The sequence below is a fragment of the Dermacentor albipictus genome, chromosome 3, assembly GCF_038994185.2.
Source record: "Dermacentor albipictus isolate Rhodes 1998 colony chromosome 3, USDA_Dalb.pri_finalv2, whole genome shotgun sequence".
Taxonomy (NCBI): domain Eukaryota; kingdom Metazoa; phylum Arthropoda; class Arachnida; order Ixodida; family Ixodidae; genus Dermacentor; species Dermacentor albipictus.
Window position 1 is genome coordinate 123,938,357 of NC_091823.1, and position 13,772 is coordinate 123,952,128.

The 13,772-nt window shown below is 47.7% G+C and overlaps 2 protein-coding genes across 5 annotated transcripts in view; one reads left to right on the forward strand and one right to left on the reverse strand.

Annotated features, from left to right (window-relative positions):
* The window catches only part of LOC135909449 (KICSTOR complex protein ITFG2-like), a 184,889-nt gene that overhangs the window by 106,458 nt on the left and 64,659 nt on the right, over positions 1-13,772 (reverse strand). Inside the window, exon 15 of one of the 4 annotated variants that reach the window (XM_070536023.1) lies at positions 4,212-4,602. The exons of the other annotated variants lie outside the window; for them this stretch is intronic. The gene's annotated coding sequence lies outside the window, so the exon portion shown is untranslated. Of the gene's footprint in view, positions 1-4,211; positions 4,603-13,772 lie in introns of those variants that run through there. 4 annotated transcript variants of the gene reach the window in all.
* LOC139057748 (uncharacterized) lies at positions 6,429-12,180 on the forward strand. Its single transcript, XM_070536500.1, has 6 exons — positions 6,429-7,220; positions 7,266-7,376; positions 7,668-8,142; positions 9,675-9,821; positions 11,830-12,029; positions 12,100-12,180. Exons 1-6 carry the CDS (start codon positions 6,429-6,431, stop codon positions 12,178-12,180), a joined length of 1,806 nt encoding a protein of 601 aa, XP_070392601.1.

Sequence of the window (13,772 nt, forward strand, 5' to 3'; positions counted from 1 at the left end):
CGAAGAAGAGGTAGAAGCTGCATCGTGATTGGGCGCAGTAGTCACAAGGGGAACATGGAGCTCTCCTATTGGCTGTTGTACATTTGAATTGACCGTGAAACACACTTGCGCGCATTGGCACACCAGTGACTTGCGCGCTCCGTTCCTTGTGCTTGACAATCGTGGCAGCCGAACTACCCTAACGCGCGTGTTCCATGATGAGCCCAAAAGGAAGCAAGTTCCGAATGGCCCATGCGTACGAAAAACAACAAAAGGCATGGAACGACGAAGGCGTGGTGACGACAGGCCCACGTGCGGTGGTGAAGGTACATTCGGGCATAGTTGTGACGACAATGTGATATCGGCGAGAGCAGACGTCACGTCAAATATTCAGCTACGGATTTCAGCTCCAATTCTCACGAATGAAGAGATTGCGCAACGAGAGGAGACAAGAGCAGATGTTTTGAATGCACTGTCATCTACCTCTGCAACAAAGAGGAAATTTCAGCTTTTGAAAGGAGTGTGCTGACAACATGGTACACGAGTCATCATTTTTCACTGTATATAAAGCACTCTTGAACGAGCTGCTCTCTGCAGAAAGCTGCAATCAGTGCGGGAAAACACCAATTCGTGTTGACACTGGGCCATGTCTTGGGCTTGCGACTAAAATGTAACTGTCGTGTGACGACTGTGGAGTGATAAGCAAAAGGTGGTCATCCCCGAGATGTGCTGGCACTCAGCAAATCAACCCTTTTGAAGTGAACATTCGTGCACTGAGAGCTGTGCAGTCAGTGGGCAAAAAGCAAGCCACATTGAATGACGTTTTCTCCCACATGGACATTTCCCATCGAGGACTACATCACAAATCCTATGCAAGGCTGCAGACTGTGCCTGCAGAAGGCTGTGCCTACGGCTGCACCGTAGGCACAGTCACCCTGCCACTGCCTCAGCAGCCATGACAATAGAGTCCAAAAGTGCACAGAAGGTGCGCGAGATCTACAGGGAACTTGGACGCGCCCCAGGCAACATTGATGTGATCTATGATGGCACTTGGATGAGCAACTCTCGCCGAAGCGGGAGACTGGCCACCCTCACTTCGCGCACGGAAGCAAGCGATGAACAACATCGAGCGCCTTCAACGTTCACCACAGGGACAACGCCTCGTTTGTCGCCTCCACACCCTCGAGGGCTCGGGCATGGGCCAGCGTGCCACCGAGTTTCAGCGTACTCGTCGCGTCGACGCCGCAACTCCTACCTCTGCCGGTATCGCCGCACGCCTCCGCGCTACTTGATGTAAACACCACGGTGCCAGGCGTCAAGTCCAAGCGTCAAACAGCTGTTTGTGCTATGCAGCAGGAAACGGCCGCACTGCTGCACGAGCACCTAGGGGGCCGGCTGCTCGTTTACACCGACGGCTCCGTGGCGAGTGATCGTTCCGGTGCTGCAGCGTGTACGGCGCCGAATATTTGAGCTACACGGCAGTGCCGCCTTCGTGTTGTGTCGTCGTCGACGGTGGCCGAGCTTGCTGCGATCATCCTAGAAGCTGATCTCCTGCTTCAACAGTGCAGTGTTGTTTCTGCCGCGATCCTTTTGGACTCGCGCGTGGCACTGTGTATGCTGGCGAAGGATTACCTTAGACCTCCGTTGGGGCAGCGCGTCGGCTCAAAGCTCCGCCATCTCGTCAGCCAGGGCTGTGATTTGGCGTTGCAATGGGTTCCAGCGCACATCGGCCTGCAAGGGAACGAAGCCGCCGACACTCATGCAAAGCAGGCTCACTCTCTGCGCTTCCCCCTCGCTACCTCGGTCAGCGGCTTCGACGTGGCCAAAACAACCGTTCTGCGAACGCTCCGTGCGCAGCAACCGAACCAGCGCGTCGCCGCAGGTACGTCACTTCGACTCCTCCCCCGCGTGGGCTTCTCCCAGGCGGACCGTTCTTTCCTGCTTTGCCTACGCGTCGGCTGCTACAAGACGGCTGCTAGAACACACAGGCTGCAGGGAATTGGCGGCCCCGCGTGCAGCAACTGCGCCGATTTGGAGACGCTCGACCACTTGCTACTTCACTGCCCTGCCTTCGATGTGGAGTGCACGGTCTTGTGTACAGTCTATCGGCGACTGGGACTGACTTGCGATACGGCGACCGCGCTGCTATTCCCTGCAGCCCACTCGTCCATCGTGAAGCACGCTCTTTCGGCACTGCTAGACTACTGCAATGCGACACACTTGAGAGCGCGGCTCTGAGCCCCACACTCACATTTTTTTTCCCCTTGCCACGTTCGTCCTGTCTTTCTCTCCATCTTTTTCTTCCCATTCCCCCCCCCTCCCCGTGCAGTGCTGTTGAGGTGTCGTCCTGTGAGAGACAGTTACGGCGCTGCACTCATCTCTTCCATCTCCTTTTCTAAAATCGCTTCACACACATGACAAGTGATCACACAAGTCACATTGGCGTTGGCTGTGGTATTGAGTTATATTCTGACCTTGTCTTGGACCACTGTGTCCTCTCCAATTATTGCCATGGATGTTCTCTTGGCCCCAAGTCTGGAGGCAGTATTTATAAAGAGTGGCATGAGTAACACTGACCACAATGCCAAAAAAACACCGAGGCAAGTGCAGGGCAAATGGAAATAATTGCGGCAAAAACCATGTTTCAGCAGTCTCTTCAAAAACACCAGCTCCATTACAAAATGTCCTTTGAGATAGGGATAGCCGCACTTATATCTCAGTGAAGAGAAGGTGTATGGTTTCATACCCATAGAGAAACAAGAGTGTGTGAATCATGTGAAAAAAAAGATTGGGAACTACTTTGTGCAACCTTGTTGAGAAAAACAAGAGCAAGGACCGTGAGCTCAGCATGGGCGGAAAGGGCCGCCTAACACAGGGTTTAATAAAAAAAACTCAAACTATTATGGCTTAGCCATACAATGTTCTCCAAATGATGCGCCTGCTATGGAAACGGCCATCATGGCTACTTTTCACCATATAACATCGACTGATGATGAGCTGCATCACGAGCACTGTCCCACTGGCATTAACTCTTGGTGCAAGTTTAATTCTGTGGTGGCCTCAGGTCAACCAGCCCCTGCACACAAGCTGCAGCTTCCTACACATGTTCGAGCAGCACTCCTGCCTATATATAAGCGTCTATCTGCAAGAGAACTCCTTGAAGGATGCCAGCAAAGCAAAACACAGAACGCCATCGAGTCGCTGAACAATGTAATTTGGTCACTCCTATCAAAAAATCAGTTTGCCCCACTCCTGAGTGTTGAAAGTGCTGTGGCAGATGCAGTTTGCCATTTGAATGCTGGCTGTGAAAGAGTACTGCAAACAATTACGTCGCAACTGGGATACAGTCCAGGATCGTGTTCACTGCAGCGAGCTGCTGAAAAGGATGCACGACGTATCAAAAAGGCAACGAAGGAACACGAAACTGCTGTAAAGAAGCGAAAAACTACCTCAAAATGTAAAGAAAATGTGTCCTCACAGGCAAAGGGCTACATTCCAGGTGGGTTTTAGGTGCTCAAAGTAAATATTTTGATGTTTCCAGCAAATAAGTCTTTGAGCTCCGTTTTCTCAGCTTTCATTTTTTGTGCAGTTGCTTTCAGTCATCCTAGTGCCATTTCACAACGAATGAAGACAGAATCATTCTGTCTTTTGCACTTAGATCATGAAACATTGACGAGTGCAATAAAGCTGTCCATTTTCACCTGCACCACATTAAAAAATTTATAATGTTTTTTTTTTTGCATAGGTTGTTAGTAAGATAATATGCACAGAAAAGTTCAAAAAAAGCTCTTGTGCTTATTTTGGCATTTAAAAAATAAACCAATAGCTTTATTGCACAGAATGGGCTTTTTTTGAACATGCTGGGATGAAAACCTTGACAAGCTTATGTGTAATTAATTAATTAATTTGGGGATGACCATTACAGGATGTCAAGTGTTGTAACTCAAAAACTATAATAGATAGCTCAAAACTGATTTCAATTACGATATCAGCACAACAAATCACACATGCATGCCACATCTCGTCAATTTGTTCCCATATATATATAAAAAAAAGTTTTCATTGCCATATCCCCCCTTAATGACCATCAGTTTATCTTCTCTCCTTATTACATGTTCTGCCCATGCCCATTTATTTTTCTTGATTTCAACTAAGATGTCATTAACTCACGTTTGTTCCCTCACCCAATCTGTTCTTTTCTGTCTGCTTATGGAGCTTCCAGGAAGAAGCACCATAAGAAAGTGCATGTCCCACTACATGGGTGCATTTGGTTTTAATGCAAAAATGCTTGAAACACTAGAGAAGAAAACTTCTGTGATGGGCCCCTTTAAGTGCCATGGAGGTTTAGTAACAGATAAATTAAAGCTGTCTGAACACCTTTCTGATGACACTGCTGGCAAAGTGAACGGCTTTGTTGACTTGCTCACTTACACAATGCCAGAAAAGAAGACCCTGCTATGCAACCATGGCCTGGTTGTCATGTCTGTGCCCCTGGTAGGAAGCTGGAGCCAGATCCTTGGAGCATTTGTCACGCATACCAATATCAGAGGAGAGCTGCTGGCAAAAATCATTTTTGGGGGAACAATCTTGGCTGAGAATGCAGGACTGCGTTGATCATGTAGCCTGCGATGCCATACCATGGAACCAGAAAATGTGGCGAAAAATGTTTGTATGAGCAAACAGAAATACTTGCAAAGAGGAAACACCCATTGGATGACCAGAGATACCTACATTTCCTGCAAGACTTACATGACTTGGTAAATGTTCGCAACAGACTTCCGACTACAAACTTCCCCACACCAGACGGAATGTTAACTCAGATTTTTCATAAATACATTGCAAATGATCTAGTAGTGTCTCTTAAAGCACATGTCGTCAAGTTATCAATTGGTAATGGACCCAAAGCACCTGATGCGCAAGGAATTAGTAGAGTTAACAGTTAATCACTGCCTTAACATTAAATATTAAGCTTCTAGTTCTTGCAATATATATTTAACCCAATGCAACTGTAACACAAGGCACCCTGTATAAAACATTCTATAAAACTAGCAACTATGCCCTTATATTTTGTCCAAGAAAACTTTCAGTAACACAGATCTGCAGCTAGCTTGTGCCTCGTAGATGTATCATGCAGAAATGGCAAATATTTTTTTCAGTCATTAGTAAAAAATTCATGCATATCAACATTATATAGCTACTACATGTAGGAAACACTCGTTAACTCGAACTCACATATATCGAAATATCGGTTAAGTCGAAAGTTTTCCACACCGCACCTTCCCCACCCATAGGTGTTATGTATTTGATATTGATATGCATCATGTAACCGCACAAAAACAAGGGACAAAGAAGGAACACACAGGACAGGCGCGGAACTTCAACTAAGGTTTACTCCGGGAAATCTCACATTTATACAGGTATCGTAATCACACTTGCTAATAATCAGACAGCCATCACGTGACGTTGGCATGCGGGCGTGAGTGCCGCAAATCTGCTTGTAAATATTCGAACTCTTTATCGCTCAATGACACTGAAGGGCTGCTTACGCAGCTGCCAGATTGCATTTTTATACAGTAAGCACTGTATAAATTGCTTACAAGATTGGAGTGTACTCCAACCTAAGTTCAGTTGTTCTAAGCGCGAGTAAACATCGGCACGAATGAGCTCGATTCCAGCATTCGCGTCTTGATCTTGGCGCAGGAAAAAGCACAGCGCATACAAAGCTCCAGCACGGAGCGCTTACGAAGCTAGATTTGATACCTAACAACCACTGCGCATTTGTTTTGGAGCAAGACGAGCTAAACAACTATCAAAACTGATTTACAACAGCCGGAATCAATTCACGCGTTTTTATGCAGTTGATGCTTTATTGCGTGTTTTTATAGATGCCGCTGCTGGCTCTTTTTCATTTCTTTTTCTTGTTGTTGCACTTACGTCTTCGTTCGTTTAACGGAAATTCGCAAGACCGACACGAACTGCGACGATCCACTTCAGGCGCCGGGTTGCTTCCCCTGGTTTTGAAGGGAAGCGGTACAATTTGATGCCGACATCCCCTTCGCGCTTGTGACAGTCCTTAACGCAGCAGTATCTGCGCTTGTACTTTTTGTTCACGCTTCTCCCGAAGGAGCTGCGAAGAGGCCGCGGGGAATCCATTGGAAAATTGGAAAAGCAGGCTTGCAGGCGGGCCTGAGCGCACCACGGGCAACGGTGAAATGACGGTGAGGGCCTACCCGCGGGTGCTCACCGCCGCTGCCAGGTGGCGCGACATGTACAGGCAAACTGCATTGCAGGGTGCCCATAGCTTCTTTTTTTAGGCTTGCGTTCTTTATTCTATGCTTGCGTGTGCTAACGTGGTCGCCGGATGTGTACGTTGCTTCGAGTTATCAAGTTCAGTCCCGCGTTAGTTGTTCATTTTGCTCGATTGCGCGCACAGCCGAAGTAGCCAAACCATGAACGAATCGGCGCAGTGGGTGTTCCGGAGTGTCATCTGGGAGTTCTTCGATCGCGGAGCCAGTGACGCGACGTGCCACACGTGCAAGATGCGCCTTAAGACGCCCACGGGCACTACAACCACCCTCGTCAATCACCTAAAGCGTCACCCTGATCCATTCAAGCAGTTCGAGAAGCTCCGTGCTGCCGAAAGCTCAAAAAAGCCTGCAGGCCTGAAAAAGACGACGGGCACCAACAAGGCGGACGCAAGTGCTGCTAGCTGTAGCTACTTCAAGCCGACGTTGAAAGGCGACAGTCAGCGCGCAATAACGTTAACAACGAAGGTTGCACAGTTCCTGGCCACTGGCTTGCACTCTTATTTGATCGTTGAGGAGCTAGGCTTTTTGTCTTTGATGCACACAGCAGTGCCCGAGTACAAGGTCCCATCGAGGACTATGTTTTCTCGGAGTGTTGTGCCAGAACTTTACGCCAAAGAAAAAGAACGGATCAAAAGTGAGCTGCGCCATCACTTCACTGACAGGACCCCATGCTACTCGGTGACGACCGACGGGTGGACGTCTAGGCCCGGGGATAGCTACGTCTCATTTACATGCCATCTCGTTGATAAAGAGTTCTGGCTTCACAATTATCACCTTGCATGGCGGCACATGCCGGAAGGCCATACATCTGACAACCTGAAGCGCATCCTCCTTGACTTGGCAAAGGAGTGGGGACTGCCTCAAGATGTTCCAGTTTTCATTGTCACTGACAATGCCAGAAACTTCCTGGGCGCCACATCGCGAACGGGATGGGCAAGTATACAGTGCTTCGTGCATACGTTACAATTGTGCATCCAGTGTGCAAAGAAGGGCACTCAGAATTTTGAGCAGCTGTGTGTCAAGGCCCGAGCAATTGTAGGGCACTACAAGAGGAGTTCCCAAGCCAGAAATCACCTCAAAGAGGTTCAGGTTAGCATGGGCTTAGAGCCCCTTGAAGTGATTCAGGATGTTGCGACGAGATCGAACAGTGAATATGAAATGATGTCACGCCTTTTAAAGCTCCGTGTACCAATTTCCTTGAATCTGTCGGAACAGGGCACATTAGAAAACCTGACTTCAAGTGAATGGCATCTGATGGCATCCATCACATCAGTGCTAAAATGTGTTGATGATGCAACAAGAGAGTCTTGCTCCGAAAAGCACCCAACTCTCTCGCAAGTGGTGCCACTAGTGCATTGCATGCAACTTCTGCTCACTCAGCAACAGCAGCGTTGTGGGGAGGAGTCTGCATTTGCAGGAAACCTCCTTCACAGCATGAAGTCCAGGTTTGTTGATATAAAATTGCAGGTGACATATGCCTTGAGCACAGCATTGGACCCCCGATTTAAAGCCGTTTGTTACGACACCACAAGTGAGAAACGGTGGCTGAAAAATCTACTCTGCTCAGCTGTGGAGAAGAGCCTGCTTCAGGGGAGAGACAGCGAAGAGCCAAGTGCACCTGCGCAAGCTGTCTCTAGTGATGTGTGGGATGTTTTTGGAGCTTTGGCCTCTACCACCACTTCAAGCACTGGTTCCCAGCGACTTATGGAAGAGGTCGAGGAGTACCTCCATGCACCTGTTCGGCCCCGCTTGGAAAATCCTTTCCTGTGGTGGAAAAATTTCGGCGAATACAAGTACCCGTCATTGTCCAAGCTAGCTCGGCTATACCTGTCGGTGCCAGCAACCCAAGTGTCAAGTGAGAGGTTGTTCTCGTCCACAGGAAATGTTGTCACCACTAGAAGAGAACACCTTCTCCCCGAGCATGTTGAGCAGTTAGTGTTTATACATAGCAACATGCACTAGGATGAAAGGCTGGGCGAGCAGTGCACAGTGGTCTGAATAAATTGAAAAATGAAAAGGTCTCATGCCTCATGTCTGTTTCTCATTGCCTCACATTTATAATGGTTCAGAAAATATAACTGATAAAACAGCCAGCAGAGATCATTGTCACTCCATCAATTTTTCTGTTGTGTACTAGGAGTCCCAAATATTCACTTCGATTCGAAAATATTCGCTTCGCTTCAAAATTATTCGAATTCGATGACTATTCGCTTCGTATTCGCTTCGAAGTGAAAAAGAACTATTCGCACATGCCTAGTATTTGCTCCCGTTTATCTCGAAGCATTTTTTGGGCGTAATACGGATATCTCGAAATTCTGACCAGGACGGCTGAAGGCAAAGGCCATTACCGAACGGTGATACAGGCTCCGAGCGAGCGCTTGGTTCCTACTAATTGCCAAACGCGGTCACAATCTAAGGACGAATACAAAATACCCGTGGACGCAGCCGTTTTAGGTCAATCGCGTCAAGTAACCTTGGAAGCAGTCACGGGGTGTGCGCCGCTTGCATGCGGGGGCTCATGGGTTTTATCGGGTAGTCACTCCAGCGGGCTCCAGTCCACCGCATTTCACATGCTCTTAGGTGATTGTGCGTGTACGGTTCTGTTAGTTCTCTGTTTCGTCGCGCTATGTGCACGACCCGTTGACTGCGATTTTTTTGTTAGGTGTGTGTGTGTGTGTGTGGTGTGGTCAACGGACGACGACGATGTCCCACCCCAAGCACTGTAAATCTCTGATGCTGGAGAAAAAAGTCGCGTTAATCAGGGAAGTGGAGAAAGCAGGAATGTCCAAAACAAGCATCGCCTAAGAATTCGGCATCCCCTTGTCGACGCTTTTGACAGTTCTGAAAAATCGGCAGAAGGTCTTGGATTGCTTTGAGCAAAGCTTTTCCACCTAGCGGAAGTGGATTCGGGCCTCGAAATTCCCGGACGTCGAAGCAGCACTCATGTTGGGCTCCAGAATGACAGGGCAGCCAACCTTCCCGCGACAACCCAAATGATGATGGAGAAGGCAGACGCCAATAAAACGGCCTGTATGACTGCAGCGCACTTTGAAGAGTATGTATGTGCTCTTGACCACAAAATGGCAATGGACGGCTGGAAAGTGTTGTTCGTTGTGGACAACTGGCCCGGCCACAGAAAATTCAACTAGCAGGCAGTCACGCTGGAGTTCCTGCCTGGTAATATGACGTCCGTGCTCCAGCCGATGGACCAAGGAGTCATTCAGGTTGCTCGCAAGTTCTACAGGAAGAGCCTCCTGCACCGAATTGTATGTTTTTACGAAAGTGGCAAGAAGTATGAAATAGATTTGCTGGGTGCAGTCCACTTGATCGCCGAAGCCTGGCGACAAGTACATCCATTGACAATTGCTAATTCTTTCACGCACGCAGGATTTTCGCGCGCCAAGAAATCGCTCATGCCTGACACTGACGAGTTCAGTGATTGCAATGAACTTTCCGACGAAGTTCACAAAGCTACCAGCTGCGCCAGCGATGCCGAAGACGGCGAAATCACTTTTGAAGAGTACGCGCTCACAAGTCAGACGTGCCCGTTACTGGAATGTTGTCCGACGCCGACATTGTTGAAACGGCAGTGAACAACGGTGATCACGCTGACGAAGAACAACCTAGAGAAGTGCCGACAACTGCAGAAACAAGAAACTTGCTATGCTTGCTCCTCAACAAAGTTGAATGCAGCAGCGACGAACAACGGCTTAAGCGGTGAGTTCAGCAGCTCGAGGACACTTTTCTCGCGCCGAATGCCAACACAAAGCAGGCAAGCATCACCCTCTTCTTTCCAAAATAATGAAATTCAGTTCCTCCTGGGAATTCTGCATTTATTTCAAAAGCTCCCCTCCTGCTGTGGAGCGTTTGTTAGCAGTGCTGGTTGTTACTGGCTCCTTCAGTGACTCGGTCACTGAAATCTTCGGCATTTTGCTTAACTCAAAACTCCACTTATCTCGAAATTTTGCCCAGATTTTACAACTTCGAGTTAACGAGGGTTAACTGTAAATAAATTAGCTGTTTTGATATGTAATTTTTTTCCGGTCTCATGCGCAGGTCTAGCATACTTCTTTGACTTCTGCGCAGCTCATGATCAGCAGAAACTGAACAGCAATTATTATCGGGCATTGAAGGGGCTTGTTCTGAGCTACAGGCCAATTTGGCACTCAGGTTCCAATTCAGTCATCCTTACATATTAATTCAAGGATTTGCTTTTCCAATTCTATTTTGGTCAAGGCTGCAGGCTATCATAAATCAAGATATTTTTATCAGTCATAAAATATAGCTCAAAGTTTTGGTGTTTTCTATATTGCTTAGTTTATTGTAGACTGTTCTTGTTAGGCCCATTATAGTCCAAAGCAATGGTTACAGATACTTTTTTAGTTTCCAAACTCTTCCTTTCAAGCCAGGCACTACTTGCCCTTAGGAACTGTGGGATGCTGTGATCGTGCTTTGCACCAAGTGAACAACAGTTCTCTGCTGGCTGCAGTTGTTTGTGTTGGGTCTTGGAGCTGACAGTCGATTTTGTTTTCTCATGTCTGTGTGCTTCATCGCTTGCCATGGACGTGGCAGGCTGACATGTCCTTTTGAGTCAGGTTTGATGTCTGCACTCATGGAGACCTCCGAATGCCTGCAACCTACAAGTACTCGAGTGTTGACATCACAGGCACCGCTTGGAGTACCGACCATGTGTGGATTATTTCAACTCCTTAGGTAAAGCCTATTGCTGTTGTCATCTTCACCATCATGCTTTGGAGCTTTAGGACAACATGCCAATTTGTTTTGTGCCCAGTTGCAACTGCAGGTACAGGAAAAGCCCTGAGAAACGCCACTTTTTCTCTCCACTGTCCGACCTGCTATTACTTCAGCGGAGACATGTTTGGGAACAGCATGCAAGGCGTGCAATCTTCACTTCCAGGAAAGCTATATAATGAAGATGTTTAAATGTGTCATAAATTGCGAAGTCCTTAAAATTGATTGCGATGCCTGGGCACTGAGGAGTAATTTGTGGTGCGATTTCGTAGGAATTCTAATGCTTCTTTTATGCCTTTTGCCATCACCGGACTGCTATTGGTCGAAAATGACGGAGCCACGGCCATTTTGTCTGTCAATCACGCGACATCAAAAAACCAAACACCAGAAACGTCAAAGTGACGTTGACGCACTCATTATGTGGATCATAAGGAATAAATTTTTGGAACTGCCAAAGGCAAGGTCGTTTCCAAAGGAATAAAAAATGGCTGCTCCTCTCATCGCTATGGCGGTGGCTCTTCGCCTTCCCCGACGTGAACACTGAGAGCTAGACGACACTTTCGACAAGCCGGATGACTATTTTCAACGGCATTTTTGCCTCTCGAAGAAAATGGTGCAGTTGTGCGAGGAACTGGCGGGGAAGCTAGATGCGGAGCAAGCAATGGGACTGTCGGTGGAGCGGAAGGTGTTGTGTGTGCTGCGCTTCTTTGCCATCGGCAGCTTCCAAGTGTCCTTAGGGAGTGAGGAGACGAATCCACGCGACGTGTGGCAGAGGCTGTCGTGAACGCAGGGGTCCGCAACAAGTGGGTCTATTTTTCAAAGACGGCCGAGGAAAACGCAGCTGTGAATGAGGGCTTCCTTTGGCATGGTGCTATTCCCGGCATCATCGGATGCGTGGCCAGCAGCCTTATAGCCATTATCGCACCCAAGGGTGGGCGCAAGGCTGCATTCAAGCGCTGCAAGGAAAACTACGCCCTCAACTGCATGTTCGTAAGTAAACCTCACGTTTTCTGGTGCCAATTCTTTTTGACAGTTATTTTTATGTTATTCTTGTCAACAGGCACTTTTTCTGTTCACATTTTACCTCAGATCTCAGATCTGCAATGGGGACATGAAGATCCTGGCCGTGAACCCTATGTGACCGGGGTCAGACTACGACTTGTTCATCTGGCGGACGACATGGCTGCACCGGCAGTTCTAAGCGAGGCGCATTGCAAATCCCGGGGAATACCTCCTCGGAGAGACAAAACATTTTTTGGCGCAGTCACACATCAGTAGCAAACAACGCCGTGTCCACTCCAACACAACCTTTTAACTAAATTACAAGCACATGAGTAAGTGCCAGGAGTACAAAAAAATGAAAACATTTACTGCCACCATTGGCAATGTTCAAAGTGTCAAGTTACAAGCATGTTATCAAGTGCCTGCTAGGAGCAGACGAAAGCAACACGTATTGGTGCTGCTATTGCACCCAGTGCCTGCCAGAAGCAGAAGAAATGAACACACATTAGGGCTGCTACTGTGTCATTGATAGCACCAAGAGGTGTAAAATAGCCGTTTCCACTGTCTTCAGCGATACCACACCCTCCTCTACAAGCTGGAACGTGCAGCCAACCTTGTTCCGGCACGCGCTGTGTTGCACAACCTTCGCCTTTCTGAAGGCAACATAGAATCGGCCGATGACAGTGATGACGACAGCAGCAGCAGCACTAGCAGTGAGCTTGATAGTAACAGCGACCCCATTCCACACAGTCTGCCCGAAACACGAGGCCTAGAATGCACTATTTGAGAGGGCGAGCTGTTTGAGACACTGCTATTGGCATGTTCGGCACAACCTGTGCACAGCACGTGCGTTACTTGAGGAGTGTGCGGCAGCAGCTGTGACATCAACAGCAGCACCGGCACCACTGGGTGCATACACACAGCTGTAATGTCAGTAAGATGCAGTGGTCTAACAGACACCAAATAACTGCATTGTGCACTTAATGCTGTGAAATTGCTGACACACTTTCTATACTCAGTTGTAGTAGATGCCTACGTAATGCAAAGCATTCATGACTTGTTGATAAATGTAAAAGGTGTGTAGTGAAGGGTTATGTAAAGCCTACATTTACAATATGTGAAACGGTATCTTTAGCGGTGACATATAAGATTGAAAGCAAGCTAAAAATAAGTGTGTTTTCAAAGTGTCTGCCATCATTTGCTTGTTGCTGCTATTGTCACCGTATCGCTGAGAGTTCTCTTGTCACCTTGCGAATTGATGGACATAAGCGCCTGTCTCCTCCCTTTCTAATCGCGCAGAGAAGCTCACAAAAGCCAAAATGCACATTGCACGTCACACCCTCCACTCCATTGAATGTGCTGTTACATGCGCGCCTCTAGGTCCTCTACCATTCTGTCTCTCAACAACTGCAAAGTTCCTTTCTAGTGACGAAAATGCCATCCAACTGGTCATCTGACATGTCAAATTGTTTGGTGAATGCTAAAACTCTAAAACCTCGAATTAACAAAATTTGTGAGTTAAAGTTTTTCGCTGCAAGTGCAACTTCGTGATAACGAGGTTGGACTGTATAAAAGAGTCCGAGAGAACAAGGAATCTGGCAGTGAATCTGCCAAGTGCCGTTTTGAGGGGGCACATTTTCGCACTGCTGCTTTTATTTTACTCATGGTTACGTATGCCACTGCATAGTTCAGCTAACACCTAAATTTTGTGTTACACATTACACAGCGCGT

Coding starts and splice junctions, on each gene's coding strand:
- LOC139057748 (XM_070536500.1), top strand. CDS start 6,429: ATGAACGAATCGGCGCAGTGGGTGTTCCGGAGTGTCATCTGGGAGTTC. Junction 8,143..9,674: donor GCCAGCAACCCAAGTGTCAA/GTGAGAGGTTGT, acceptor TCACGCACGCAG/GATTTTCGCGCGCCAAGAAA. Junction 12,030..12,099: donor ACGCCCTCAACTGCATGTTC/GTAAGTAAACCT, acceptor TCTTGTCAACAG/GCACTTTTTCTGTTCACATT.